Source organism: Crocodylus porosus, unplaced genomic scaffold (assembly GCF_001723895.1).
Source record: "Crocodylus porosus isolate Cpor-Errol unplaced genomic scaffold, CroPor_comp1, whole genome shotgun sequence".
Taxonomy (NCBI): domain Eukaryota; kingdom Metazoa; phylum Chordata; order Crocodylia; family Crocodylidae; genus Crocodylus; species Crocodylus porosus.
The window spans coordinates 34,073,285-34,095,324 of NW_017728913.1; the positions used below are offsets into that span (position 1 = coordinate 34,073,285).

At 38.6% G+C, this 22,040-nt stretch overlaps 1 protein-coding gene across 1 annotated transcript in view; it reads left to right on the plus strand.

Annotated features, from left to right (window-relative positions):
* Positions 1 to 22,040, plus strand: part of WWC2 (WW and C2 domain containing 2) — a 161,700-nt gene that overhangs the window by 74,983 nt on the left and 64,677 nt on the right. Inside the window, exons 4-6 of the mRNA XM_019534348.1 lie at positions 7,851 to 8,054; positions 10,460 to 10,536; positions 16,445 to 16,524. Of these exons, the coding sequence (XP_019389893.1) occupies positions 7,851 to 8,054; positions 10,460 to 10,536; positions 16,445 to 16,524 (361 nt within the window). The remainder of the gene's footprint in view (positions 1 to 7,850; positions 8,055 to 10,459; positions 10,537 to 16,444; positions 16,525 to 22,040) is intronic.

The following is a 22,040-nucleotide window of genomic DNA, read 5'->3' on the forward strand; positions in this document are numbered from 1 at the left end:
GCCCCACTCTCTCTTTCACTGCAAGGATCTCGATACGCTCCCTGCATGCCCTTCCCAACCCCTACCCCCAACAGGCATACCAGCCAGATGCTGCTCTCCAAGCTGCCAGGCTGCATATCAACAATCAGATCGGTATCAGCTGATATGGCTCATTAATAATTGGCCATTGGTATCAGCCCAAAAAATCTATCATTGTACCCCTAATACTTGGAATACTGGCACAGGAGTAAGATTTGGATGTGGCAGAGGGTAGGGACCAGGATCAGAACTGAAGGCAGCAGGCAGTTAGCTGGTGTAGAGGAAAAACCAAGCAACCAACAGATTGTAACTATTGAAAATAACAGTGTATACTGTTTTTGCATCTTATTTATGCAACCCCTATAAAAGAATCTGCTGCTACTTGAAGAATGTGTTCATTTATAAGAACCCACTGAGGGAATGGCTTATGTTGAGCATGGTACTTGGAGTTTCCATGGTATGTGTAGTATGTGGAGCACGTTACTAGATATAAAGAAGGGACTGGTGAATGATGAGCTCAGGGACACCGCTAAAATGTTGTTCCACTGTTCTCAGTAGAAATCTTTCATAATAGACTTCCTAAGAGCAAGCAAATGTGTGTGTGTTCATGAAACAAAAAGTGTGCTTTCTAACTGTCAGTGTCAGGTGCTGAATTATTTTATGTTAAGGGAAACTGAGTAGAGCACAGGAGGAGATAAGAATTTTTTTCTATGTAAATGTGTCTGCAAAGTATTCTGAACAATCTAATGTTCCATCATGTCTCCTTATAACTTACAAACTTCCCTATCCATAAAACCAGTAGAATATTTATTCTTGAATATGATATTTTTTTTTTTGTTTGTGACATTTTTATCATTGGGTGATATATTGTATTATTTCACCTTCCGTATTTGAGATAACACATAATATGGTTTCAGAAGTTATAACTGTGTGATCTTGTAGGGCCACAGGGTCTTATCCATTGCCTCTGTAACACACTTAGGCTTCACGTATCCATTGAACAAATGTATTAGATGGAAATATCAGAACATTTCTTTTTGAAATTTTCCTCAGAGGTGTCTTTGGGAATCCTCTTTTGTGGCTCATGCTTGAATTGTGCAGTATTTCACAAAATGTAAATGTTTCCTTTAGAAAGCTTCTGAAACAAACAGTAAGGTAAAATATCTTAAACCAATGTAATGGCATTTTTTTGTTCTCCCTTAAAATTATGCAGGTGTATTTGCTTCTTTTATTGCTCATTAAGACTTCCAACTTGGTTGCATGCATTGCTCTGCTGCTTTAACTGAGCTTGGAAATTTGTTGTTTCTAATAGCATGAAAAGATTACAATTTAAATCCGTGATGGTTTTTTTTACAGTTTCTACACCTTGTTTGTTTTCTTTGCTTTTCTTGGATTGACGAGAGCCTGTTTTCATATGTATACACCAGAGGCTATTATTAAAGACCAAAAGGAGACATTTCCCACTGCAGGTGTCTAGGAGTCTAGTCATAACCCCGGCAGAAAGCACCCAAAGATCCACTTAGATTTAGTTTGGATCCTCTTCTTTTAGCTGCCTTTGCGCTTTATCAATTAGCATGGAATAAGCCAAGTCTCAAGAGACGCACCTTGGAAGAAGCATATGAATAGACAGCTTTTTTTGGAAGGTTGTGGCGAGCTAGTAGTTTCTTTTTTTTCCTTTTCCCCTGTTACTGTAGAAGGGATGCAGCTTGTTTTTAGGGTGAAATAGTTTTGAGCAGCTGGGAAAACTTAGACAGCCATATAACTATGGGTTGTGTTAAGCAAACTAATGTCAGGTGAAATGAAACAACTTTTTTATCACTGAATTAGTATATAAGCAAAAGAGATCACTGAGGTCATTACTATGGTTATAATTGGCAAGGTACAGTCCTGTGTGTCATGGCACTGCAGTTACCCTTCCCTTGGTTTCCCTTTCTTTCTGATGGATCTCCTAGCTTTCAGCATGGTTTGGTTTCTGAGATAACTAATCACTTCAATTGCTTTGCAGGTAACCAGATAAAAAAAACCCCAACCTGCTGACACTATTCCCAGAATTGTGCTAGACTCGGCCCATATACCTGAAATTCTGTCCTGTTAGATGCACCAGCCTCCAGACTTCTTTTTTTCCTGGGCAAAACTTCCAGTCCTCCTGTGCTGGAAGTCTGTCTCTTCTCCCTACCATCATATCAAGAGTTGCTGTACCCCTCACAGGAGGAGATTGCCATGGATCCCAGCTGGACAAACACCTGACTGCTGAGTTGTCTGTCCTAAAACTGAAACTTACTTTTTTCTCACTGCCTCTTTCTTATGGCATCCTCTCCCTTGGATCTTCTCTGCCTAAACTACTAACCACAACCCTCTTTCCTGGAGTTATGCCTACAGTAGGAGTGCTTTGATGATACAAAAGCATTTGGTACACTGTATTCCTTCTCTGTGATCAGTATTGTGAGACCATCGCACAGCTATTCTGGAGACCTGGCCAACCTCTGGTTTTTTATTGTGGGATTTCTGTGAGAATTCTGGTTTTGATCCAGGCAGCCTCCCTACAACTAGTTCCTTACTTGAAGCTTAACTTCCCCTGAGCAAAGAGTAAGTCTTAATAATGCTCAGCACGTAATCACCTAACCATCACCCGGTCGGTACACATTTCCAGCCTATTCTTGAATGCCTGCTGAATAAGAACATGTTTTGGAACAGACTTGGCTGACTTCAGGCTTTTCTGCCCTGAAGCGGGTAGAAGAGCCCTGTTACCATTGTAACGGGAGTGTGCGAACAGGTGCCAAATCTTTTCCCTGTATGAGCTGTATAATCCCAGAAGTGCTAGTATTTGTGACCTCCAATTTAGCATCTCTGACACTTTTTTCTTCTTGAGAATCCCTGAGAGTCTCTCATTTCCTACCTCTGCAGTTTCCCTTACTGTTGTTTTCTAACTTCCTCACCTAAATGAGACGTCTTTGGCAAGACAGAGCATGATGTGGCTCGCTTACTCTGGAATCTCTCAATACTATGACTCGAGTTAACTAGGGTGATGCTGGAAAACATTGCTTCCATAGCATTGATAATCCTGGAATAAAAAAATACCCATCTCTCTTCTGCCGGGTCTTCCCTCATGTTCCTAGTCAAGCCTTTCCCCTGGGTATTTTCTATTGCACTTTTAATTTTATTTATTTTATAGAAATATGATCCACTGAAGATAATATAATAGTTTCCTTTGCTCATAGAGGGCTATTAAAAAACTTGGCAGAGTTGCATGGTAGCAGACAGGAACAGCAATGTCTGAAATGAGCTCATGAAAAATTGAAATGCCTGAATGTTCTTAGAAGGATTTTGCTTCCCACGCATGTAAAGTGTCGTACTGAAAGTTTTTTGGTTTTCCTTTTTCCTTACAGTCTTTTTGAAGAGCTGCATAACTAAAAATCCTAGTCTATTGGCATTGAATTATTCTTTGGCCCATATTCATTATGTGGGTCAACTACTTTGAACCATGAATGCTTTTGGCTGTGATAGCTTCCATGGGTGGCAAATAACATTAAATGTTACATACATAAAAGGAGGTGCAATGATTGTAGTACTCAGAGCAAAGCAAAGCATCTTTCTTTCTGTGCAAGTTCTCTACTAGGGACTTTAAGTATTTCACAGAATCTTCCCCTAACACGTGAAGTCTTCTAGATTTTGAAAACCGCAGGAAATAAGTTATCCAATTGTCTTTATTATTAAGAAAATGTACTAACATTCCCACTGCAGTAGCATATTATAATTTAAATGAATGCTTTTTAATAAAGGTTTCTTAGAGGAATTGAATAATTTTATAATTCAAGTGCTTCTGCCAGATAAAACTACAAAAACTGACAGATCAATTTTTGCCCATGTAAAAGATCCTATATTCAGATTGTGTTTTTATAACTCAAATTTTTGCTAATATTGATTTTTCTTTTCCTTCATGATTAAACAAATTAAGTTAAGATCAGAATGCAAGTCAAATGGACTTTTTGTCTCTTACATGCTTTTTTATTAATCCTTGTGGGTTGTCAACTTTTTCTCTTAGTCTTTTATGGGTCTTTTAAAAAAAAAATACATAATAGAGACACATTTTGTTCACATCTAATAGTGTCATTACCTATTTCTAAAATGTATTTCCTGTGATATAAAATGGCTTTCTCACTTTCTCTGTGAGAAACAGAAGATTATCATGAAAGTGACTAGCTGGCGATACAGAAAGTGTTGATATGGAAAGGTCATGACCAGCTATTTTTTTTTTTTAAATCCTGGGGATTAAAGTTCACTTAGTTATCAACAAAACAGATACAGCCCCAGCAGTGCAAGTTTCCCCACTGCACTTTGTCAATGTTCCTTCACCCTGATGTGAATGAGTAACTTTTACTGGTAAGAGTATTGATCACAATTCATGGTCATTAAATAGTTTTGCTCTAACAACCAAAAAAATTGATGGTTGCATTTTGTGATTAGGATGCTTGTCTACTGGAAATTGGGATGAGATTCCCCAAGTTCACTCCACAAAGACTGTTGTATAACATAACATTTTATGTTAGCTGACACTTTTATTTGCATAGAGTTTTAGCTCTGATGTTGGAGTTGCAAGGCTCCATGTTCCACTATCAGTTTTGGAACAGTCAAGCCCCTAAGTGGCATACCAGTAAGGTTGACAAGAACAGTTCTTATTCAAAGAAAAATCTCTTCTCCTGGGCATTGTATGGTTTTACTTTGAGAAGTATAATCTGTTTGGGGGTGGAGGAAGGAACTTTTAATTTCCACTGAATACTACAAAGCACAGTTGCCAAAACAACCATAATACTTCCCAAGCTGTAACATGACATTTTCAGGAAGGTGTGAAGAAGTCTTCAGTTCTGTCTTTGACTATACCCACTGTGAGAAGCTGTAGTTGATCATATATATGTTCAGATGAACATTAGTTTAGAAATGCTATTGCATGTGAATTTATATACCTATTTATTAAATGAATATTATTTACTCTCTAATATCTGAAAAGACCATATAGTGAAGAGGGTGCTTTATAGCTCCTCTTGAGGAGGTCCTTAAGCCTTATCGACATGGAAAATGGATAGGCAAGCTAGTCTAGAATTGTTATTCCATTGTATTTTACTTCTCTGGAATGTTTTGTGATTGTTACTCTGGAATAGTATCCCAGTATATCTGTTGTAAAATAGTTCATTCCATAGCAGCTATGCTAGACATTTTTTCCTCATAGATAAGGCCTTAGTCACCTGAACCTGAATCCACTGAATGTAAGCAACTTTCCAGGAGCTTCTAGCTTGTTTATGAATATATGTGGTAAAAAAATAAGCTCACGTAGTCATAATGTTGGCTTGCCTATATAGTTTGAGAGGCAAAAGAAATTGCTTGATGATTGAATTTCTCAACAATAAAAATCTGCTGTTGATCAGCTTTGTCCTTGTCCTACAGTCACAAGGACAGGGAGGCTGTAGGCCACATTTTAGCACTCTGCAGGCTATATTTGGCCTTCCAGCTACATGTTGAGCAGTCTGGATTTAAACCTGCAAGACAATTACCTACCACATACTCAAAGATGAGCTCTTCCAATCTTGTAAGATTATTCTTCATTGCTTGTAGTGGTAGTCATAATATACAACCACATCATTACATCCTTCCAAAAAACCAACATGACTTCACTTATCCTATTTGATCACTGACCCATGAAGAATCCTGTTTGATGCTCTGCAGCCTACTGCGGAAGAAGGAACACCTCTGTAAATCCAGCACTCAGTTTTTTGTATAAAGAGCTGGGAGGGTGGAGGTGTGTTAAAGCACACGGGCAGTAAATAGCCACTGATGTGGACATTTGTTGATCATTTGAGGGGAGAAGCGGTATTGATTTGCTTCTTTGTGTGTGTATGTGATGTCTCTGTGGAAAAGAGCAGGTGACTGTAAACATGGATTTTTGTTTTGTGTGTGTAGCTAAAGTGAGTTGTTTGGAGAGAGATTCCCTGTTGAGGTTATTGGAAAGCCAACTGTGTATAAAGCTGCTCTGCTTTAATCTTTTATGCAGTGCACTTAGGTTTTACATGATGGGTACTCTCCTTCTATGCTTGCTTTGTGTACACTTGAGAAATAACTTTTCCACTGCACAAGCCTGTCATGTTTTGTACTTGGAGAAGGGGTCATCATCATGATACTTTCAACAAAAATCAAACCAAAAAAATCCAGCAATCAGGCAAACCTTTTTAGTTTAGTGATTTTAAAAAAGTGTTTAGTTTTTTCCTTTCATTTTAGTTCTGCCTCTTGGTTTTGCATGATGTCAGCACCAAAAAAAAATCAATTTCAAAGACTACCATATAGTTGTGTATGGTACTGTAAGGTACTGCTGTAGGTAATTATCGATCTTTTATTGTTAGCTTCTAATGTTACAAAATAAGGGGTTTTTAAAAAGTCTTCTTTGTCTGTGCCTTCTTATAGAGACGGCCATATGAAAAAATATTTTTAGTGATTTAGGAAGTGGAGTATAACAGAATGCTTGATTATACTAGAAACTCATTTTTTGGTTTAATATTTGTGGAGTTGAAGATGTTAAGTGTTTCATAAGTGCTACATTTTTCTTTATTATCTTTTCTCATACAGAATTTTTTGTTCCTTTTAATTGATAAGTTTTTCCCTGAACTGAGCCAAGAATGTTAATATTCTTGCATTGTAATGGAGTGCCTGCATTGTGGAAGATTTGTATTTAAGTTTCAGATTGGATAGCTCTGTCAAAGCTATGTCTTATGCTAATAGCAACTCTTCTCTCCTGAATATTATAATTTTTAAATAGACCATGTCAGGTAGTCAGCCAAAGACTATGTTGAGCAGTCAGGCAATGCTAAAACTGAAGCTGACCATGCAACTTTCATTGCTCCCCTTTGCATATCTGCATTAATACATTTTTAAATCATGTGATGACTTGTTTTGCATGTAGTGTAATAATCTTTTTGCAGTCTTGTATATGTAAACATATGAGTGTGAATTTAAAGACTGTTTGTCTTGTATGTTTGCCAGTATGTTGTATAGTCAAGTCTGTTTTCTGAAATGATTTGTCTCTCTTTCTCTCTTTTGTATGGGAACTTGGTGCTACTTTAATAATGGAGAAAGAAAAATAACTTTGCAACCAGCAAAAATGTGGAGAAAACCATTATAAACAAAGTGGTTTAAAATATCAAAAAATGGTAACAGATCTGGGGCAGATATCTGTCTGAAACTTTTATTTTTGGAAGTGGGCTAGATTTCAAGTTGCCTGTGCCCATATAACTGGGTCACTAAAAAGCCTTTGTCTGTAATAATTGCAGTGCAATGGTTTCAAGTTATTATTCTAATAGACAATAACAGTAGCGCAGATATTTATATATTTAAAATGTACATTGTTAATATTAGAACATTAGTGATAATTTTGACATTGGTGTGTTAAGCACTATTTACCCATACAAACCATCATGACAAAGTACTACCTTCATAAAAATGAATTGCTGCACTGCCTAGTAACCAGATCTTAGTTGTCATCTTAAATTAACAAGGTAATTAACTTTGTTTGAAATGCAAGTAGTACCAAGAATTTAGAAGCTTTCAGATTCTTTGAGACAGATAATTCAGATGAAGAAATTGGGCAGTATCCAGACTATTTGCACTGCCTTTCAAGCTTTTATTACCCTCACTTTTTTGTGGAGGAACTGGCCTGATGGTCTGAACTTACACATCTGTGAATTACAAGTATAGCCAAAATATCAGAGTTAAAGAAGTATCAAAAGTTACTATCATTTGGCAAATGTTGATTTAACTAAATTGAAGCTTTTTAAAACTATGTTTTTAAGAAACAACACAAATAGAAGATCCTCGAAAACAATGGAGGCAAGAACAAGAGAGAATGCTAAAAGACTATCTTATGGTAGCACAGGATGCACTCAGCACCCAGAAAGAGCTATACCACGTGAAAGAACAAAGGCTGGCACTTGCCCTGGATGAGTATGTACGACTGAATGATGCCTACAAAGAAAAATCAAGCTCTCGAACAAGCTGTAAGTACACTGGAAATGCACTGTAACATTTTTCTGTGGCCTGCAATGGCTCTTGTTCTCCTTTGGGGTACATTTCAGTTTGCCCTGAATATCTTGGACCATGGCTGTTATACAAACAGCCTTTCCACCTTTTATTTCCTTAAGGAAGGGTACTTAACCCCTAGCTATCAGGCCAGACCCAATCCATGGTGCTGTTTCATTTGGTTCACAGGACTTCCCAGGGTCCAGAAATTTGGTGGCACTGTTCCCTTACTGCCAAATTTCCCAACATGCAGGGGTAGTGTCGGAGCAGTGCTGGGCCCCCAGGGCCCAGTCCTTGTGTGTGGGCCTGGGAGGGGGTGACAGCAGGCCCCTGGGTCCCAGTTCCAGCAGGAATGCGTGGTGCCCAGTCCTTGGGGCCCAGTCCCGCCACATGGGATTCCATCTGGCCTGTGGACCAGCCCCTGGCCACTCATCTGGCCCATGGGGCCAGAAGGTTATGCACCACTGTCCTAATGCAGTGGTGTTGTACTAGAAGGAACTTTTGTCTGTCCACTATGATTGAACTCTTTCAGAGCTGTAGCTTATGATTTTTGCTTCTGAAATCTGTTCTGTTATTTAATTTTCCAGATCCTGGATCTAGTGAGTTTTTATTCAAAGGGTATGGGATCACTGTTGCGCTTTGGCTTGTGGGCATTAGCTTATCTTAATGGATGGCAGTGACAAAGGGACTAGCAGGTTTGACTGCGAACTTTTATCAGCAGTTTATTTCAATTTTTACAGTATGTGTGCATATATTGCTGAAGGCTGCAATGCAAATACCTGGGATCTTTTTAGTGTAAATGCTGAGAGCAAAATATAAAGACTCTGTGGTACTTAGCCTGATGCTTTGTGAGCCCTGCAGTTGAGTTGCTGGGTAAGAAGCTTACTTTCTAGCATTCGTAATGTTATAAATCAATGTATGCAGATGCTGAAGAGAAGAGCATTGAGTCTTAGTTGCTGAGCAAGTCTGCTTTCTCTTTCTAAATATTATTTTTAATATAGCTCTGTAACAGGGGACCTGCTCGGGGCCAATCTCGCTGTCCCCCTCCCACCCATTCCTGGGCTAACCGCCCACGTTCTTGCCCGCCACGCCTTATGGTTAATTAGTTAAATAGATGTAATTAAGCAGGAGGCTGCCCATTTCCTGCCCCAGTGCCAGGGGGTACTATCTGCGGCTCCTTTCCTCCCCTACACTGCAGCCCAAGCCTCACAGGTGGCATCTATAGTTCTTACAATCACCAGCCCCCACACTGAGCCCCAGAATCCTACTGATGAACCCACCCACCTGGGTTCCTTTCATCAGGCGGTCTCTTCCGCCTTCACACCAGGCAACATAGGTCCCTGAGCTGCTTCCTCTTCGGGTGTGATCCCCACACCAGGACCTTCGGCTCACTAGCCCTGGCCCACCTCCAGGCCAGTCAGAACCCCAGGCATGCAGCTCTTGAGTGGTCCTCGCGGTGGGCCCATGCCCTTTGACCCTTCCGGTCCTGGTCCTAGCATGGGTCAGTCAGGCGTTCAGACAGGCCTTGAGTCTATGGCCCTTACTCTTTCGCCATGGGGTTCACCTTCCCAACCCTACAACAAAGGGGTAACCCACCTGGTTTTGGGGGCTAGAGGTTAAGGTGCCCCGACCCACCTTTCACTGGGGTGGTAACTGGCCTGGCATTTCCTGGGGGCTCCGGCGCCACTGGGAGACCCACCAGGCCACCCACTCCTGGCAGGGTGCAGTTTTCAGTCATACCCACGACCAGGAGCCTCCTTACCATCCCCTGCAGCGCCTCCCTTACCTCCAGATGATATCAGCAGACCTCCGACCAGGCAGTGTTGTTGCCTGGCCTCTCACAGCTGAACTGCCCTGTTTATATGGGCAGGCCTCAGTTCAAATGGCTGCCCTCATTAGGCACCTGGCGACTGCCAGCTCCAGGCCCTTAAAGTGGCAGGCACACACAGTGCCCTGCCACAAGCTCCTTTGAGCTCTGAAAATTGTTTGGGGTTCTCTTTCCCCCCCAGTAGGAGAGTGCTGCTGACTGCTTCTCAGCTTGAAGAGGTGTTAGCCAGGAGCTAGTTTTTGAAAGCTAGGTAGAACTTGGAGTTGTCATGTGCTGTTATCATAGACAGTCTTTCCTCCTTTATGGCTTTGAACCCACCTGAATAAGGATAGGAAGAAGGAGAAGAAAACATTTGGAAAATAAATCAGTAATTTTTACACTGATAACCATCCTGCATCCTAATGTAAGGGCATACATTAAAATGATTAATATTCATTTTGTCTGCAGTATTATGATAACCTCCCAGTTTGAAACCAAGAATACTCTTCAAGGATAGAAATAATTAATGGTTTGAAAGTAGTTAAATGTTTGTTGTGTTGTTTTTTTTTAAATAAGTGTTCTCAGGCTCTTCATCCAGCACGAAATATGACCCTGACATTCTGAAGGCGGAAATCTCCACTACAAGATTAAGGGTGAGAATGTTTAATGTACTTCCATTTAAATTCTGCACAGTAAGGTTCATGACTGCAGTGCTACACTTGGGCTAGCAGAGAGTCAGATCTAGGCCTATTGCACTCTGATATTGAAACCTCCTACTATTCTTCTAACTAACCATCATTCAAGGATTTTAATTACATTCTCAGCCAAATCATCCCAAAGCCTGTACAATTAACTTCTACAGGGAACACCCTCAGCTTTGAGAAGTATATTAATTGGAGAAATGTTTAATTATACCTCATAATTAATTCCACCCAGAAAATAATTGAATAATTGATTATTTTTTCTCTTTTTTAAGGGAGAAAGCTGAGAAAGGAGTGGGAGAAATCCTTTAAAAATGCCTGTGAATAGCATAGGGATCAGCACCAGTGTGCTTAATTAAGAGAAGAGAGTCTTTGTTTATGAAAGCAGTTTTGGGGCTCTCATGGTAGAATTTGATTTCAGATTTGTAAAATGCTGGGTAATCAGGGACTTTAAAAAAAAATCTGCACATAAAAGCTGAAAGGGAAAGAGTGTTTTAATACTGCATCTTAGCAACAATTTTACACAACATTTTTCTGTCAAAAGTGCAGGTTTTGCAACATTGAAATCTTTCATCAATTTTTTGGTCTTCTGTTTGCCCTTTGAAAGGGAGTAATAAAAACTCTAGATTTTTTTTCAAATGTTTCATTTTGATATTTCTAAATGTAATTGGATTTTTCATTTTGAAAAGATTATTCACTTCAATATTTCCTTCAATTTTATTTACTAAAATACACTTTAGCTTTTGTCAAAAAGAAACATTTTTATCCAGAATAATAGAACAACAGTGTTTTGAAATTGCCAAAACCCCTCAAAAAACTCTACTCTTTGCCCAACTCTGTTCAGCATAGGTGCTAGCACAGATTTATACATATCTTAGTCATTGTATTTGGTTATCTTTTAATGATGTGAAAAATTGTTTTAATATGAAAAATAGTCTCCTGATCAACCCTAAGGAAGAAAGTAATGGCATGGGATAAATATGGAGCTCAATTATTTAAACCATAGCATATCATGCCTTATAGACAGGTACGGTTCTCTACATTTCACAAATCAAAACCTGCTCAGCCAGGTTGTCAAAAGACAAGACTTTCACTTGGCCCCTGACTGTGAGCTGGGGATGCGTAGGGTCTTCATGCATAGAAACTATAGGAGAGGTGCTAGTTACACAGCTCTGTCATTGCCCCCTGCTGGACATTAGTGAAACAGCTGCTCTGGGAAGTGTGAAACAGAACATGATTTTGTCATCTTCAAATTGTGATAAGGTTTATACGTATGTAGTATTTGGGAGGTATTACACATTTAACTTTCAACAAATTAAAAAAATTAACATACATATTTACTAGAATATGGTACGTATGTTATCTCCCATACTGTACGTGCCTTCCCTTTTTCCCTACCTTTTTATGTAAAGAACTGACTTAAGCCTAACTTCACTATAGCACAATGCTTAATTTTGAGAAACCTGCTGGCCAGCCTGCAGAGTGAGAAGCCTGCTGACCAGCCTGCTCTCTAAGAAAACATATTTCAATAGCAAGCAGGAATTTTTGAAGAGGTGTAAAACCTTTTATCGGTAGGAGGGTGAATTTAGTTTGTAGGGGAGTCTGACAGGGCAGCTGGACCAGAGAGTAAGGTTCAGGATGTAGTGCTTTTAAATTGGAGGGGAAGGGACAGAAGTGGACAGGTGCTAAGCTGTTCAAAGGTGACTGAGGACATTACTTGTTTTAAAAGATGTGGGTATACACAGAAAAGTAACTTTAAAATGATGCCTCATTCAACAGATATTTTTCTTCCCTTTTACAGTCATGCCTAACTGAGATAGGATTTTATTATCTTTTAATGTTAATCGAGAACAGCCAGTACAGTCAGAAGAGGGCAAGACACAATTCCTCTTTATGAACCAGCTCATTTGTTTACTAATCAAGTACAACTGTGCAATTCTCTGAAATACGTATAGCCTTAACATGGGCCATCATAGGCATAATTTGGAAAATTTGGCCTGCAGAACCTCCTATTATTGATAAAAATGCTTATGAAGAAAAGAACCAGCTTAGACTTTTGGAGCCTATGATGATGAAGGGTAGTCATGTACAGAGCTATAATGCATATGTGTGTATGCTAGCAGGTTTCAAGTCAGCTAGTCAGAACTGAAACATTGACTAGAGAACAGTTGAGTTAAATATACTACACTTCTGTCACATACTGGCTGAAACTCAAAGGTTTTCTAAGATTTGCAATAGTAGCATAAGGAGAAAAAAATGTAAACCTTTACAGGAAGTTTTGGAGAGGTTTCTAGACTCCTGCTTGTTAACATTACCTGCACGGTGTGCATTAACTTTTTGACACATGAATTCTCTACTGTTTGTTTTATGATATACAGAACACCAAAGGCACGCTTAGTGTTTGTACTGAATAAAGAAAAAGTTCCTTTCCAAGAAGAATTTAATTGAAGCACCTGATTCTGCAGGGGGTTCTGCTTGGGCAGTTTGGAGTCTTAATTAGTAATTGGTAATGCAGTATAAAGAACAGTGAGCATACAGGATCATAATGTATATTAAGAATATGTGATGGATAGCCTTTATAAAGTAGTGAGCTTTTCATTCTGTTCTCCATTTCACCCTTATTAGCACAAGGGAGCAGGGGGGCAGAAAAGGTTAGCGCTGAAGAGCCTAGCTAAAGATGAAATTTGAACACGAAGTGGAAAGTTGCTGTTGAACAAGGGACAAATTCAAAGTATAGGCATGAAAGAAGACATAAAGATGTGCATAAGAGAAGGGACTGAGAGGGCTGCCAGGCAGGAAGCTCAGAAAGGAGCAGGGGTGTAGAGAGAGAGTGCAGAGAGATATGGAAAGGAGTGGGGGAGCTACATTAAGTCTTGAAGGGGAGGACAAGGAGCACAGGAATGCTTGGAGTGCACTAAACACACAGGAGCATGGATTATCATGTAGGTCACATTCTTGTGGGTAACAACCTAAGCTGGTGGCGTAACATTTCTTGATAATAAAATTATGTTGAATTGCAGTGGAGGACGTTTAGAAAATGAAGGCAGTGAAAACTTCTGGGTAAGAGCTAGGCAGGGATACCAACTGCTCAGGCTGAAATAGTGTGTGCCCTCTGAATCTGTAAGTTCTCTCTTCCTGTTGAGAACATTCTTGGGAAAGGCAGGGAAGGGTGCCCTCAAGGTGGCTTCACCACCTTGTTGCTGGATTTGATGTGTATGTAGTGGGAGTGTATGAGGGGGATAATGTTCGAGTAAAACCCATTCTGAGACCTGAAATTTTCATGTACAATTGTTCTGTATTTGCTGTTTCTCTGAGAAAATATTCAGCCAGTCAAGAAAGAAGCATCTGAAAAACAACTAAAAATGTCCCCTTTTTCAGTCTGTTGGATCTTAACTATACATTTCTGTTCTTATATTTTAAGTTTGTTCTAGTTATAGCTACTTTTTGGGTTAAAGTTCTAATGCAACTAAAAAAAATCTAACATAATTAATTGACAAGATGTTTCATCAGAGGAAGCATTTAAAGGTTTTAAGTTCCAAAAAGGTAAATCTGACTCCTAAATTTAGATGAAAATCTTTACTGGGGGAATAATTTGAAACCTTTTATTCCTATTGTAGCCAAAGCTTCACACTTGGACAGGCTGAAGTATTTTTGTAAATCTTAATTTGGGGACCCAACAGCAATTACATTTTCCAAAGTACTAAAAACGGCTAGGTCCCTTTGAAGAGTCTAGGAGCTGTTAGTTCTTGATACCTTGGAATCAAAGGCTTATTTCAGATAGGAACTTAAATGTGGCTTGAAAATTTTGACAAAGTATGCATACATTAATATATTTTTTGCAGGGATGAGGTGGGTAGGAAGGATCTCAGATGATATATAGTTCTAATCTTTCATTCCAACAAATCTTTATTTGTTGATGCATTTAAAAATAATTGTAAATTTAAATTAACCGGAAATTTGTGATGTAACCAGACTTTAACATTTTCAAATGGCAGGAAAGGAAATCTGAACATGGTATTCCCTCATTTTTGTCTGTCATCAATTTCTGTATACCCTTTCCTTTAACTTTACAATCAAAGGTTAGACTGATAACTCCTTGAAATGAGGGCTTTCTCTCTTTATATTGCTTTAAAGTGCTATTTCTGCTTAAGGTTCTTAGGTAGAGAATATACTCAAGTGGTTTATGTTATTATTAGTTTGAGATGGGAGCATTACTCATGAATGGTGAAGCTGTGATTGAGTTGTGCAGATCATCTTAACTTAATGAGTACAATAAAATCTTCATACAAACTCATTCTTGTCTGTTTTTCACACTTACTCAAAGCCTGCTGAAATAAATTGAATCTTTCAATTCTAATTCAGTGGTCTTTTAGATCAAACTATGTATGTCATTCTTTAGCAAGAAAATATTTAGGGAGGTTTTGAAGAGTTTTAGAAGTGTAATTGGGCCTACATTTCATAGTGCTTTGTCTAGACTTCCTGAGCAGTTTAAGTCCAACTAATTTCGGAAACCTCTAAAAGTTTCTATTTTATTACCTATTTTAAGAGCTCTGTGCAAAATATTATTGTAATTCCAAAACATCCAGTGTTTCATGATCCTTTCAGTGCTTTAAGTAAGAGCTGTGTGTCTCATTAGAAAGGTGATTTTCTCCATTTTCCAAGTGACATGCCACCAATTTTCAGTTATATGGTGTTGCTCACTTTTTTGTTTCACTGGGTATTGTCCATTCTGGACCTGAGGCAAGTGCAATCTGGGAACAGATATTCCATGATTATAGGAGAAAGCAGGAAACATTTGGTAGGGTTTTTGTTTCCAAGTCATAATTGCTTGAAAGCGCTTGGGAGTTTGGAAGGCTAAAACTAGGCTAAATGTGAATTGGGATAGTGTGCAGAGTTAGATGTGTGTGGGAAATCCAGTTTATCAATAGGTTCCCCTATTTCACATGGATATTTCTGTCATCACTATGTGGGATTATAAATAATTATATCTTATAACTGAGTCCTATCCTTGGCCTGCAAATTTTGTCTTTGTGTGTATGAAATGTGTAAGTGATACTAGAAAAAAATGGAAGAGCTCTTTGTTTCAATTTGAAACAAACTTTTAGTATGATGCATGCAAATCTGTCAGCTGCTGACATAGTAAAGTTAACTGCTGTAGTAGTTACGGTAAAAAAAATAGGAGGGTAAAAATAAGACAGATTTTTATTTAGATGATCAAAGTAGCGGGGAAAGATAGTTGGTATGTTCACATTTGCACCCCAAATGTTCCAGTATAGTATCTGAATCTAGAGGATGGTGATTCTTAGAAATAAAAGTGAAATTAACTGATTGTTTTGACTTTTTTGGGCTGAGAAAAATGCAGGAAGTAAATAAAACAGGCTAGGCCAACCAGTCAATATCTTTGAGTTTTATAAAAGGGATAATTCATGGAGAAAAAGGAACCAGTCTCTTTTGAATGCATTGAAATATAATGGACTGAGTGCTTCTGGGGATGAAAAAGTGAAAATGTAGTAATAACCTGAAAAATAAACAGAAGCATCCCTCTAGGACAGTTGGCATGCATGCTTAACAAGTGAAAAATAAATTACATTTTAAAATTCTCTCTGGTTTAATAACCCAGCATGATGGCAGTGCAAATAAGGAAATGTGTATTATTTTGCCTGTGTCCCTTTAACACTAAGGCATGTTACGCACAGAGTTGAAGAGGACAAATACTCTTCCTTTTAAAAAGTATCAGTAGACCAGTTTACCTTCCCCCCCCCCCAATCTAATGTAGAAAATGCATTAATTGTTCAAAGCCATATGTGATGCTGTTTAACAAGAGGAATTTTCTAATTCTTACTTTGATTTCACAAAAAAGGTCAAGAAGCTGAAGGGGGAACTGTCTCAGATGAAGCAGGAACTGCTGTATAAGGAACAGGGCTTTGAAACATTGCAACAGTGAGTACCAGAACATTGACTAAATTCAATCTCCTAGTTACAACCAAAGCAAACAGAATTACTATTATTATAGATTACATAGATTTGCAGAAAAAAAGACTAGGGATAGAGAAGGGTTGGAAAGAATCCACAAAAAATAAACGTCTGGGAATCTAATCACTTTCACTGGAACTGAAGCTTTTTTTTTTTTTTTATTAGACTACAGGAAATCATAAAACCCACAAACCTGGTTTGGGAGTGAAAAAGCAGTAAAACTAGTTCCATTTAACTGTTGTGTAATAGACCAGTAAAATGTGTTGGAAAATGGGGGAAATGGGGTTAACAGGAAGAACCGCGACCAGACCTTTAATTCCTGTAAGATGCTTGATAAGATACTGTCTGCCCCCTCCATTGGCATGGGCAGAGAGAGATGCAACCTTGGCAAGTTGTGCACAATGCACAATGGAGATAAGCTTGGCATGAGTCACAATTCTGTGTGTTTTTTCAGTTGGTCACTCTCAGATGTGCATTTTGAATCCTCTCCATATCATCACTTCTGGCTTCATAAGGGCAAACAACCTTCAGCAGCTCTTACACTTAACAGTGTTAAAAGGTGGATTTTTGTTTGCTATATGTTTTGTGTTTCAGGTTTTTTAAATTAAAATTATACATCCATTTTACAACTATGTCCTAAATCAGATCTACAAACTATCTTGGAAGAACTGATTGTGTTATTAGGCCAATGATTCTCAACCACAGTGCTGTAATATCTTTTAAAGTGAGGAGCAAAATATTATCCCTTTGGCATGCAAATGCCAACACAGGTGGCAAGATAAACCCAGATTCCCAGTGTCAAAAACATTCTGACCTGTAGTGATCTTTCTGAGTTCTTTGCAACTGAAGGATTGTTCTGTAATTTTTCCATAGTCAACAAAAAAAAAAAAAAAAAAAAAAGAAGATAACAGCTGGCATTTTCCAGGATGGGGAGGATGACTCCAGTCTAACAAGGTGTGCCTTGAGTAAAAAAAAAAAAAAAGGTTGAGAATCACTAGTTTAAGCTAATACCACTCAGAGAAGAACTCCAGTTTCACGATGTAGCAATCCATTCAGATTTTTGGAAGCTCTTTGTACAGCAGTTACTCTTGGCTTCTAAAAATTGGTTCCTGAGTCTACAAAGGTGTTTAAGCATTTAAGTAAGACTTGTACATCTGAATACCTTTGCAGACCTAGGCATGAGGTATTAAGCATTGCTCAGAAATACCACTAAAGAAGGAGATTGAGCTGTGTCCCATTGTAGCCTAGAGTTCAGATATGCTAACAAGCATATTTTCTTGATTAGTCTGAACAAAGATATATTATTACTACCACTAATAATAATTTGTATGGTGGCAACACTTGGAGGACCCAAGAGGGATCATAATCCTATAGCTTCTGGCCCTGTACAATAAAGCTGACACTAAATTTCATCCTGAAGAACTTGCTGTATTTATTCAAATACAAGACAGGATGTTTTCCCCCCAGTTGGGGGTGGGGGTGGGGAGAGGAAGCCCCGTAGCTTATAAGCGCATGCAAGGATATCTCACTAAATATGCTGTCTGTCATTACATTACTGCCAAAAACAGCATGTGCTCAGCAATGGAAACCAACTAGGCAGCTGATTAAATGCAGCCAACACTCAGCATGACAGTAAAACACATGGCCCACACTGGGCAAACATGCTGATGGGAACCTTTTTTTTTGGTGTGGTCCTTTAAAAAAATAAAATAAATAAAAGCAATAAAAAGGGTGTGTGGGGGTGGCGGGGGGAGTTGATCCCCCAAGAGGGAACACGTACTGGGTCTGGAGGCGCTTCAATACCAAGCTGGCACTTGGATAGGCCAGAGCAAGCTCTGACACCCTCCCTTGGTGCTAAAAATGCTGATGGGAGCATTTGTTTGTTTAATTATTTATTTTTAAATGCATTTCATCACCCTACACTTACAAAGCTTCACATGTTGAGCATCCTTGTTACCAAAATTTCATATGGTCAAAAATACAAAAACTACGTATTCAAAAACATACAGCTACATGTATTAAACCCTGAAACAACACGCATCAATTTCCTACAAAATAACCCATTACAGCACTCTTTCCCTCATACAGAAACCCATGGAAAAACTGTTACCTCGGTAGCCACCTGAAATTTTCTGCCCCTCCCATCAGTCCTCTCTGTTGGTTTAGCGAAACGAGTGTTTCCAGTCCTTTTTCCTCCACTCCTTTTTCCTCCACTTCTTCTCTGCCTGCTCTTCTCCAATCTCTCCTTTGTCCCGATTGATGTAATTTTTCAGTTTATCCAGCCCCGGCTTCAGGCACTCTGTTTCAGTGAAAGCCAACCCCTTAAACACCCAGAGGTTTCTGTCCATAAACTTGTTTTCAAACATGCAAATAAAGTCCTTAGTAGCATTTCCTTCAGTCCCTTTGGTATGAGTGTGTGTATGTATATATACACACACATACACACATGTATATATAATTACATCAGCTTTATTTTGGTGACACACAGAAAGTGACATATGATTAGTGTGAGCTTGCCATCCATGAGGTGAAGCCAGACCAGGTTGCTCTGCACTTCATCCGCTTCTCAATTTTTGGAGGACCCCAGGACTCGTGACAAGAACACCCTGTCCCAGTCATGAGTGGGGGCTAATTAGCACATGGCTCCTTTGTGTGAGGGCACCAGAGTATACAAACTTACTGAGCAGCACTGTGCTGTACATTCACCATGGCTTGACATACTATTGACTGGTGGGGCCCAAACTAATGAACTATGTGGTAAATCAAAAAGCCTTTGGCTTTAGACTAATATTATACTTAGTTTGTTCTACATATAAATAGGTGCCAAAGTGCTGCTCAGAAGTGTGTTTTTGGAGAACCTATGCTAAAACTTGCAGCATTTTCAAAAAAAAAGTAACATACATCAATTCTGGCTGTACTAAGTGTATGGGTACTATGTGAAAATTGCTACAGCAGTGTTTAATTTCAAGTTATTGTTTTCAAATTTATTTCTCACTTCTATGTGCTAAGGAAGAGCAGGGTCTGGCAGTAAGGAGAGGGGAAGGGGGTTGCCAGAGGAAAAAGATGGGGGGGTGGGAAGGGAAGCAGAGAGCCAAGGGGCTACCTGACCTCCCCTCCCCCCACCAAGATCTCTTTTCCCAGTTGTAACAGTGGGAGGGCAGACAAATTCAAGGCAAACCTCCAATAATTAGATTCTATACCTAGAAAATTATAACCAATTTATACATTTTCCATATATAGAATCTAAATAATGTGGGGGCCATCTTATAATCCAGCTCATCTTCTATATGAATAAATATGGTACATTGCACATAGACAGGACAGACAAAGGTAGGGAGAAGAGAAGTACTAGTTCCTCTTTGCAGGTAGGAGAGCAGAGATTCAATGAGATGACTTGTCCAGGTTCAGGACAGAATGCCTATGGCAGAATTGGGAATTGAACTATGATCTCTTATGTCTCCATTGCATGTCTAATGCCAAAAGGCTGTTGTTCTTCCTCCAACATTATTTGCATTAGTGCTAATGGAAAACTGGACTTCTTGCTTTGTAGTTTTATAGAGCAGTTTTACCTAATCTGATTCTCCAGGCTGGTCCAGGAAACCGTGAATATATCTGTTACCATCACCATTGCATTGATAGTACTATGAGGACAAAGATATTGCTCTGAGAAGAAATTAAATTCATTCCGGCATGCTGGCACAAAATAGCAAAGTAAAACCTGAATCGGAAACACTCAGCACCTCTTGAAGTCAGGCCCGTAACTTCCTTAATTTGAATAAAAAGGAGATGTAAGGTTGGTTCATTATTTTAGGACATATAATGCAATGACAAGAGGGAGAAGAAAAAGGTAATTGCCTGGATTTATTTAATCATAAATTAGATTTCACTTGAGGTACGGTCTTAAAAAATTATTCTAAAACTTAAAAGTAATAAAAACTCATGCCACTGTCTCAGGATTAAAGGTTAGCTAAGCACGCTGGTTTTATTATATTAATGCAACAATGAAGTATTGTTTTAAAGCAGCTTGCTTGCAAGCAATTTTGATAGGAATCCAAAGCATGTTTGAGAAACTGTCAACAGCATACCACAAGAAAACAATGAGCGTTTGTTGTAAAAATTCAGGCAGACACTTTTGAACAGCACTAATCTCATTAATTTAAAACAGGAAGATGGAGCGTTTCATGTGTCAGAGACCCTTCATGTCCATCTTAAGTATATAAGGAATAAAACAATTGTAGTTTGATTGTGGCATATCATACTATTAAACAGCATGCAGTGCATTACTCAACTACTCATTCAGGGTGCCTCATCCATTGCACATGCTGTAACTTTTTGACTTTAGTAAGCTTATAACTTACAAAAAAATCAAGTGCTGTCTGATAGTAAATGTGTCCCTGCTTATAAAGAATTGCAGATTTAAATAAAAACCCACTATGTTACTGTCTGTGTAAAACTAGCGCTGAGTGAAAATGATATACAATCTGCTCTAGTGCCCTTTCTTCCAACACTTTTCTCTGATGTCACGATCTCCATGTCATAGCAGTGTATTCTAATCATGTGAGCTAGTAACTACACTTAGATAAAATGACTTTTTATTCTTGTGGTGTGCATACTTTGTAGTTTCTAGATATAACTGCCTTACTTTATGGTAAAAATGCAGTGGGCAAATATTGCAGTTTTCTGCTAAGTAATAAAAATGTGAGGCAACAAATAAATGATATTGGATGGCTTTTTGTTGTAGTAGTTAATAGTTCATAGACAATTTTAGCGCGAAGTTTTGCAAAAGATGCTCCCCAGTTTGTCTGTACTGTGTGTCATTTAGGTACAAGCTGGCCAATCAAACAGTTGTGTACAGCTGTTATCTTTCTGCAGGTAAACAGCATGCATCTGTTTTGTGATTCTTTTAGAAAAGATGGTCTTTGTTATTCCAACTTCTGTAATAGTTGGCACAGTTCTTTCATGGCCAAGCTTCTGCACAAAATATTTGTTTAGTGTAGGCAGGCTGTCTTTCTGCATGCAGTTTTGAACAAAATGTTAAACATGAAAAAATGTGCTGCAGTTTTGGAGCTGTCTATGGACATAGAGACCTCAATTTCCAAAAATCATAAAAAATTATGACTCAGTACAAGTATTTTGCAAGTTTCTGTACATGCATTGGGTAATCAAAACCACAGCTGATTACCAAAGTGCCAGCACATTCCTCACTCACAAGGTTAATATCTTTAAGTGAAAATGATGGACAGTGATAGAAACAGAAAGGCAATTGCATTAAAAAGAATGTATTCTCTGCATGGTGCTGGACTTTGAAGATGCCTGTTTTTAATTTTGTGAAGCACAGCTGCAGTTGTTGTATAATGCTTTGAAATATTCAGTTGAATAGGAGTGGTGGGAGAAATGTGTTTTACAGGCGGCGCTTCCTGAAGTAAATATGGTAAAGCTGAGTTGACATATCTTTTGACTTCAAGTTCCATAGTGTTTGTATC